The sequence below is a fragment of the Helianthus annuus genome, chromosome 7 (genome assembly GCF_002127325.2).
Source record: "Helianthus annuus cultivar XRQ/B chromosome 7, HanXRQr2.0-SUNRISE, whole genome shotgun sequence".
NCBI classification, from domain to species: domain Eukaryota; kingdom Viridiplantae; phylum Streptophyta; class Magnoliopsida; order Asterales; family Asteraceae; genus Helianthus; species Helianthus annuus.
In genome coordinates, this window is record NC_035439.2 from 147463175 (window position 1) to 147472480 (window position 9306).

The 9306-nt window shown below is 31.8% G+C and overlaps 1 protein-coding gene across 2 annotated transcripts; it reads right to left on the minus strand.

Annotated features, from left to right (window-relative positions):
- Window positions 1-434: 434 nt before the first annotated feature.
- Window positions 435-8752, minus strand: LOC110869194 (beta-fructofuranosidase, soluble isoenzyme I). 2 transcript variants are annotated; one of them, XM_022118489.2, is made up of 8 exons: window positions 8323-8752; window positions 7845-7853; window positions 3083-3939; window positions 2645-2806; window positions 2202-2428; window positions 1032-1119; window positions 506-739; window positions 435-471 (listed from the first exon to the last, which is right to left on the minus strand). In XM_022118489.2, the coding sequence occupies exons 1-7, from the start codon at window positions 8687-8689 to the stop codon at window positions 539-541; spliced, it is 1911 nt and encodes a 636-aa protein (XP_021974181.1). In that variant the 5' UTR covers window positions 8690-8752; the 3' UTR covers window positions 435-471; window positions 506-538. The 2 variants fall into 2 exon arrangements, with proteins under 2 accessions (XP_021974181.1, XP_021974180.1); XM_022118488.2 differs by lacking the exon at window positions 435-471 and having other exon boundaries at window positions 501-739.
- Between the last annotated feature and the right edge of the window lie 554 nt (window positions 8753-9306).

Genomic DNA, 9306 nt, shown 5'->3' on the forward strand with positions numbered 1-9306 from the left:
AACCATACATGAGCTAAAAAAATTAACTTATTTTTATACTTCGAATATACTATTAAATGACTGTCAAAAGTTGGATGGACCCGAAACCCATTTATTTAAATGCTTAGACAAACTATGTCATCGTTGGGCCCCGAATCGGGCCAATACGACTTCGGGTTGAACTTAAACTTGTTGAACAAATATTTTTAACTCATTTACTTAAACAAAATATTTTAAGAAAGGATAGCAACTGGTATCAACTAATTTGGATTAGTAAAACTCGTTTTAGAGCCCAAACTGTATAGTTGGGCTTAATGGCCCAATAGCCGATTTTCACTATTTTGGACCGTGAGTCCAAAAACTCACTTTTACAAATGCTAGAACAGAATGACGAGAAATATTAATAACCAAATTTAATACTTCTTCATTTGTTTATTTTACATTGAAAAAATATATAATACAAAAAAAGTTTGATACCATAATATACAATATGTTGACTAACATTCACGTGGTTGACTTATAATATGTTGACTAACATTCACGTGGTTGACTTATAAATTCAATGTTGACCAAGGGGAAAATGGTCAATACGTGCTGAATCCATGTTCCACACATTTACATTTGCGGTAACGCTTACTCCTGTTGCATTGTTGAAGAGGAAAACCTTTGCTGACGTGTAAATTGCTTTTGTCGGATATACCCTTGAGGTTATAACCGTCCTTCCACCTTGAGCAAAGCTTTCGACTATTGAATGATCAACCTAATACGGTTTTATATAACAAAATTAGTTTTATATATGTATCATCGCTACTACAAACATGAAGGTTTTCCTACGTCAGTTTCGAATATGTGTAAAGAAACGATTGTTTCCAACGCATTTTTGTGGAAAAATCCTATGTTGGGAAAAACACTTGTTGGAAACATGTTTCCATGTTCCAACGCATTTGTGAGTTTGAACCAAATCCATTTTCACCTGTTACCCAACTCGCCCTTTTTGCAAGGCTACATATACACATTTATAAATTTAATATCTGAAAAGGAATAATGTATACCAATAATCGCATGCTTAAAGTTTCTCCCTCTAGCACATGAACATTACTTCCATAAACTAATTTGGTTACATCTGAAGCTGTTGATGATCTGCATACATTTTCATTATAAATTTATTAGTTGCCTACATTCTATATATATATATAAAGTGTACACAATTTTGCTTAACGTACGTTGTACAGATATAACTTGTGGATATTGAATTTACAACATGCGGATTTGTGTTTGGAAAGGTAAATCCGCATGTGTATATATAAGAAAAAGAAAGTCCGCATGTTAAAAACAAAAAAAAATCACATGTGGGAAAAAATAAAGAATCACATCTTAAGAAAAAAAGCCGCATGTTGATAAAAAATAATTCCACATGTTAAGGAAAAAACCCGTATGTTGAAACTGTTCAGCGTACGTTAAGCAAAATTGTACGTTAACCAACCCCTATATATATATAGTTAAAGTGTAAAATACAATATTCCTTAACATACGAGCGTACAATATGATATTACGCACTTTATAAAACTCAAAACCTAATCACGCATGTTGAAAAATATAACCATGCGTGATTATGCGTTTTTCAACATGCGTGATTAGGGTTTTGAGTTATATAACGTGCGTAATTTCATATCATACGCTCGTATGTTAAGAAATATTATACGTGAACCTCATATATATATATATATATATATATATATATATATATATATAGGGTAGGGCTAGGTAGAAAATCCTAAAAATTTGAGAAACCCCTACAAAACCCAACCTCCTGACTTTTTTTTTTTTTGAAAAAAAAATAACACATGTAATATACATGTCTTTAAGAGTTTTGAGCCAAAAAAAATCAAAAAAGCGCCGAGTGGTTTTTTTTTAAAAAAAATAAACAAGTTTCAGCACTTTTTTGTCTAACACATGTTAGTGATGAAAGTTGCTGAAACTTGTTTATTTTTTTTTTAAAAACATCCACTCGGCGCTTTTTTGATTTTTTTTGGCTCAAAACTCTTAAAAACATGTATATTACATGTGTTATTTTTTTCAAAAAAAAAAAAAAAAAAAGGTCGGGAGGTTTGGTTTTCTAGGGTTTTCTCAAATTTTTAGGGTTTTCTCAAATTTTTAGGGTTTTCTATCTAGCATTGTCCTATATATTATATCTTTTAAGATAACGGTAATGAAAACGTTACTTGGTTTGATCGGCACAAAAGTGTGTACGAGCAACCCCATCAGATCCTTTGGTAATGTAGAAATACACAGGAGTTTGTTCAGTACGCGTTTCGTCCGCAAGAACCACCAATCCAAATGGTCCGAAAGCTCCTCGTGAAAAAGACCCGCCACTTGTGGTGCAATTGTAACCCGCATCCGCCTCTTCTATGGTTTGCGTTTCGATGTCAAATGTTGCTATTATGTCTAACTGCATGCATGTTTAAGAAGAGTTCAAAAATATATAGATGTTAAATATAATTAACACATAGCTATTAACTAGATATAAAGAGATATGATACTTTAAGTAGAGAAGTATATTATAGGAGAGAAAAATAAAATGAATTATGCAGTTACATATAAGACGTATCCTTAGTTAAATTGTATCTTAGTTAAAACAATAGTTAATTATTGAAAATTTAAATACCTGTGTAGCTAAGCCTACATCAAGTGAAACAAGACATCCTGGTTCAAGAAGCACTTTCTGATATACCCAACTTTTGGATCTTAACTTCTCTACCTCTTTGATTGGCCATTGAAGAATATTTGTTCCAGTCTTTCTGTCAAAGACCACTTCTCTTGGAATGCTCTATGTACAATGCAAAAAAAAAAACATATTATTGGTTAATAAACCTTGTTAATATGAATTAATCTTATTTTTTTATATTAGAGACCGGTGGAATGAAAGAAATATTAAATAGTTAGTTATGAATATTTAGGAATTATTGTTTTTTTTTTAAATTAAGAAATAGAACACGATCGTTGAAATCGGATAAGTGGGAAAAAGAATATTAGTCTCATAGTATTGTGACGCGTGACACAATATTTATTTATTAAGTATAGATTAATGAAGTTCTAGCTTTACCTGAACGGAGGCCCATCCCTTCAAAATATCAGCAGCTTCACTATCGGTTTCTCCGATCCAACCCCAAAGAAGTCGTCTTTGCTTGTTTTGGTCGTAAAACGTCTTAGATGCGTAGTACTTTCCATAATCAACTCGTAACCCGATACCCACATCCAAATTCGGATCATCGGGTGTCCACTTGTTACTAATAGAGTCATACGTCCCTAGTGCATAATAGTCATTTTTATCATCATCCAAACTCGATTTCAACACATGTTTAACACTAGGCCCATTAACCGACGTGTCCAACCCGTTTGACTCAGTTGTTGATACCGGATAAAAGTCGACACATTCCCACATACCCGTACCTGGAACAGCATGCATCACCTCATCCAATAACGCATAGCTCGTGAAATCTGTCGTTTCGTAAACAAGTGTAATACCCGTTTTATTAACCTTTGACCCTATCGCGACCCGCCATTTTCCATTTGGCCCTAGCCAAGCGGTTGTCGGGTCCCTAAAATCCTTAGTACCAATACCCGGTGGAGGGACCATAACCGGATTGTTTGAATACTTTATCCAATCTAGGAGGAGAGGATCAGATAGGTTGGCGGGGTACGCTAAGTTTTGCACCTGCACTTCCTCATTAGTGTCTCCGGTATAAAGCATGACGATCCTACCGTCAGGAAGGATCGTAGCGGATCCAGTCCAAACACCGTTGATATCATACCATTGATCCGGGACCATAGCAAAAGGAAGATGATACCAATTGATCAGATCCGTTGAAATTGCATGTCCCCATGTAATATTACCCCAAACGGCTGCATCTCGGTTATATTGATAGAACAAATGGTACCACCCCATATGATATAATGGACCTGCGTTACATAGTATGGGTTAAGTTCACGTACAAAGTGCCTTATCGTACAAAACATACGAAAGACATGAAAAAACCAAAATAACGCGATGACATTTTCGTAATTATTTGTTTTTATTAATATCCACCTCAGCATTATCATGTTTTAAACATTTTTATTGACGTTTATTTAATACGAAAATATAGTCAGAAATGGTTATCACGTTCGAAAGACAAATAATTTTGCTTGACACGTGTTATGTTATGGTAGGTCAGATCATGATGTAAAACACATGATTCACGATTATTGTGAAAATTATTTAAAAATCCACGTCAGCTTTGATTCGATCACATGTGGTGGGTCTCCCTTTGATTTTATACCTATTATTATAAGCATTATTGAAATGTCAATTACCTATTATTATAAGCATTATTGAAATGTCAATATTTGTCATAGCACGCGATATGATTGGATATACCTCATTTTTTTTAAAAAAAAAAAATTTTGAACCCCAAAAATATGCATAATAAAATCTTCACAAATTAAAACTATTTTAGAAATATAATTACATCTATCTATCTACTATAATAAAAGAAACCAATGAATGGACACTTGTCATTATTCTAGACTATCCTTAATTATAGATAATAATTATTTAATTTAAATTATTAAAATATTAATTAAATTAATATAAATCTTTTAAAAAAACAATATCGCATAACCTTTTTGCCACATATATTCGGTATTCTACATATTATTCTTGTAGAAAGAATGGAAGCCGACCCCAAAGAAAAAACAAACTAGATGTTGATAGATTTTCTAATTTATATTTAATATAAATAATAACTAGGTTATAATCTCGTGTATTACACGGGTTGAATAAATAAACTTTATATATTAAATAATAAAACAATATATCTTTAAAAACATCATTTATTGCACGGGTTGGATAGATGTAATTTTATATACTAAATAATAAAAAGTTATATCTATAAGAATCATATTGTACGGGTTGAATAAATGTAATTTTATATACCAAATAATAAAAAAAGTTATATCTATAAAAACCACGTTTATTACATGTGTTAAATAAATGTAATATTATTTACCAAATATTAAAAAAATATATATCTTTAAAAACCCTCGTGTATTACACGGACTGAATAAATATAATTTTATATACCAAATAATAAGAAAATTATATTTAAAAAAACTAATGGATGAAAATAATAAAAAAATCCATTTTGATTTAGAAAGATTTTTTTAACAATAGATAAATCCGTGTATTACACAGGGTTTTTAAAGATATAACTTTTTTTATTATTTGCTATATAAAATTAGATTTATTCAACTCATACAATACACAGATTTTTTTTAAATATAACTTTTTTATTATTTAGTATATAAAATTACATTTCTTTCACCTGTGAATACACATGTTTTTTTAAATATAACTTTTTTATTATTTGTAATATATAAAATTATATTTATTCAAACCGCACAATACACGAGCTTCTTAAAAATATAATTTTTTTATTATTTAATATATAAAATTATATTACTCAACACGTGTAATAAAAGAGGTTTTTAAAAATATATTATTTTTTATTTACTATATAAAATTACATTTAATAAACCCGTGTAATACACGGGGTTCTAACCTAGTTCTATGATATTTCTAAGCATTGGAGCTTAAAGTATGAAGTTAATTTTAAGTAAAAGTTACATTCATATTCTATGTATCGGATCTTAAAGTAAGAAGTTAATTTTTAGTAAAGAACTTAACGAATTAAATAAACATGTGAATAGATTGTTTTAATTATAATACATGAGATGATAATATAGTCGTATTAACGACATCACAGTGACCAATTCCACTAAACTACTTAATCAAATATGCACTATGTATAACTTTTTATAAGTTTTTATTATTCTATATTAATAACATCTCATAAAATCAACTTAGGGTAAACTTCACGAACATAGACATGTTCGTGTTCGTTCATTTAATTTTAACCGAACACGAACATGAACACGGACATATAATCGAACACATTTTTTTGTTCGTGTTCGTTCATTAAGAAATCGGGCATGTTCGTGTTCGTTTAAAGCCTAAACGAACAGTTCACGAACATAAACGAACACAAATGAACATAAACAAAAAAAAAATAACTGAACATATTTGAATAAATATAAACAAAGATAAATTAACACGATGGAACAAATATAAACGAACACAAATGAACGTAATTGAACAAATATAAACAAACATAATTTAACATTAGTGAACACAAACAAACAAGTCTAATATACTAGTTTTTTATATCCGAAAACACGTCTAAATTAAGGTTTATAGATACTAAAATTAAGTAGTTTTTTATATAAATATTAAGTAAGTGATCAGTTACGATTTAAAAAAATTTTAAAATTTCATTTTGTATTACTAGAAAACTCAATTACTAATTAGTTATATTTATATAAGTAGTTAGAAAACCTAATATTTATATAAACATAACTATTTATGTATTTACTAAAATTTAAACGAACATAAACAGACGTAAATAAACGAAATTAAACGAACGTTATCGAACATAAATGAACGAATATAAAAGAACGTTCACGAACATAAATGAACGAACACAAGGAGTGTTCATGTTATTTTATTTAATTAAACGAACACAATTTTTTGTTCGTGTTCGTTCTTTTATTAAATAAACGAGCATAAACGAACTTCCGGCCGAACAAGTTCACGAACAGTTCATGAATGTTCGGTTCGTTTACAGGCCTAGGGTGAAAGGAGTGGTTACCTATTTGGAATAGGTAAACTCCCCATTCACCAATCAGACGGTGTCACGTCAATTCACCTAAATTGTTTACCTAATGCTCAAAAACGTTGGCGATGGGTTTACCTAATGGGGTTTAGGTAAACTATTTAAAAACAAATGTGTGATTGGTTGAGAAGGAATGAACCCCATCACACACTCATCTCTCTCCCCCCTTCCCTCCCTCTCCCCCAATCGGTAAAGCTTCACCGAAAATGCCCCCCCCCCAATCGGTAAACGTGACTCGGTAAAACGTTTGGCGGTGGAGTGGGATTCGGTACCGACCACTTTACCGATCCCACTCCCTTCACCCTTAACTTGTTAAAAGTCATATTTTTTAAAAAAAAATCGGCGTGTTTTCTTATAAAAATGGGTAGAAGCTACTCTAATAAAAAAATTCGGGGGAGGGGGGAACGTATATACCTAAAAATTTCTATATGAAGGTATTGTTCATAACACTACGCGTCGAAAAGTTCGGGAGGGGGGGGCGCTCCCGCCCCAAGGAAGTTGCGCCCCTGCTGAAGGCACGACAGTGTAGGACCGGTAAAACCTGGTCAGTATCAGGAATTGAACCGGTGACCTTTCGGCCAGCGGTCTTCCATCACTTCCCATGACCGCTGAGCTATAAGCCCGATCAGGATCAGGAATCGAACTTGTGTGCTATTATTTCACTGTTTTAAAATATAGATTTTTATTTTCCATTTTAAGTCACTAATATACAAAACAAAAGGATTGGAGATCAAGATATAATTATATTTTCCTTTTTAAGTCACTAATATACAAAACAGAAAGATTGGAGATCAAGATATAATTATATTAATGTGATTTTGTTTGAAAGAAAAAAACAATTATGTATTACAAAATCACTAAAAGGCATTATTTTGTTTAATTTAATGGATAAAAGGCCTATTCATTGGATGTGAGGAAGTCATCATATCGTACTTTACCACATATAATCGGCAAGAGTTGACCACGTAATTATCAATATGTTAACTACTAATTTAACCAACTCTCAAAGCTCCCAAACTCCAATTTTGACATTTAAAAATCATAAAAATAATAACTAAATATTTATTAAAATAATGAGAGATAGGGACAACATACCGTTTGGATCTATAGATGAATTATACGGATCAACAGAATTCAACGATCAGAAAGCATGAACGGAGTTCAGGATGTCAGAAAAAATGAATTAGTGAGAATGAAAGAAATAATATAAATCTTTAATTACTAATAGTGAAGATCCTTAAATGGCCATTTTATCCAATAAGTTTGACAAAATAATCTTAACATTTTTAAATAATTTCAATCAACATGTGTTTGAAAAGTTTACTTGGCGCAACAGATTTCCATTTCCGTGCGTTAGATTAGAAATATGTTGCGCCAGGTCAAAATATGTGCTGGCATGACAATGTGTGCCATGTGAAAACTTCTGGTTTGATGAAACAGTCAGCTTAACCAAAAATTAGAAAGTTATTTTTGTGAAAAGAAAGTTAAGGCTGTTTTATCAAACTTATAGGTCATTTTTGGGAATTTCCCTTGATTATACCGAATTTAATTATAATTTGATAACATATGTTACCATTCATCCAATTTTTCGGTGGTTGAAAATGAAATCCTGTTCTTTGCCAAGAAAGCATAGCATTAGTCCAAGGGTATACCTCCACATCGGAGGACAAGAGCTGGGAATTACTCTTCTCCGACACCCCGTGTGACACCCCTCGTGAAACGGGCTTCACGAGCGGTGACTTTACATGGTCAATATCATGTTGGTTATGTTGGTTGAGGATGAGAGCTATCAATGATGAAAAAAGCAACATGGAGAGAAAGATTCCGGACAAGAGGGCGATGGGTCGCCTTCGTTCCGACGACGGTGGATGGTAGCCGTTGTCGGAGTCCGGCAAAGGGGAATATATGGTGGAAGTGGCATGTTCAAGGTCGGTAGCCATTTTGGTGGCTGAGAGAATATTGGAGGAATGTTGGTAATGAGGGGGGTGAGTTTTGGAGTATTTATAGCAACAAATGGACATTTGTAGTGTGTTAAATAGGAAGATATGGGTTGGGTTATGGGTATGGCTAGTGGGTCAAACCTTACATGTTTGAATTCAAGTAGTTTCTTCGGGTTGTACGGGTCAAATGGAATTTGTATGAATGTTGTGTATTAAAATCAAATACATATTAACATTCAAAGTTCTATTTTGCTTTCTAATCATTTTTGTAAATGTATTTTTTATCCAAACAAAGTTTGTTGTTATAAGTTAAATAATAATAATAATAATAATAATAATAATAATAATAATAATAATAATAATAATAATAATAATAATAATAATAATAATAATAGTGGGATTCCGCCGTGGAATTCGGTCGGTATCAGTTCGGTTTGTTACGATAACGGCACTCGCTATAGCAATCACAAAAGTAAACAAAAAACTGAAGTTGCGATATGCCCAAAGGAACATTGATACATGTTTTACATCAATCTAAGATCACAAAAATGAATACCAGTACCGATGGTCGACCATAATCGATTCGACTCATTAGGGTACTGACATGATAGTGTATA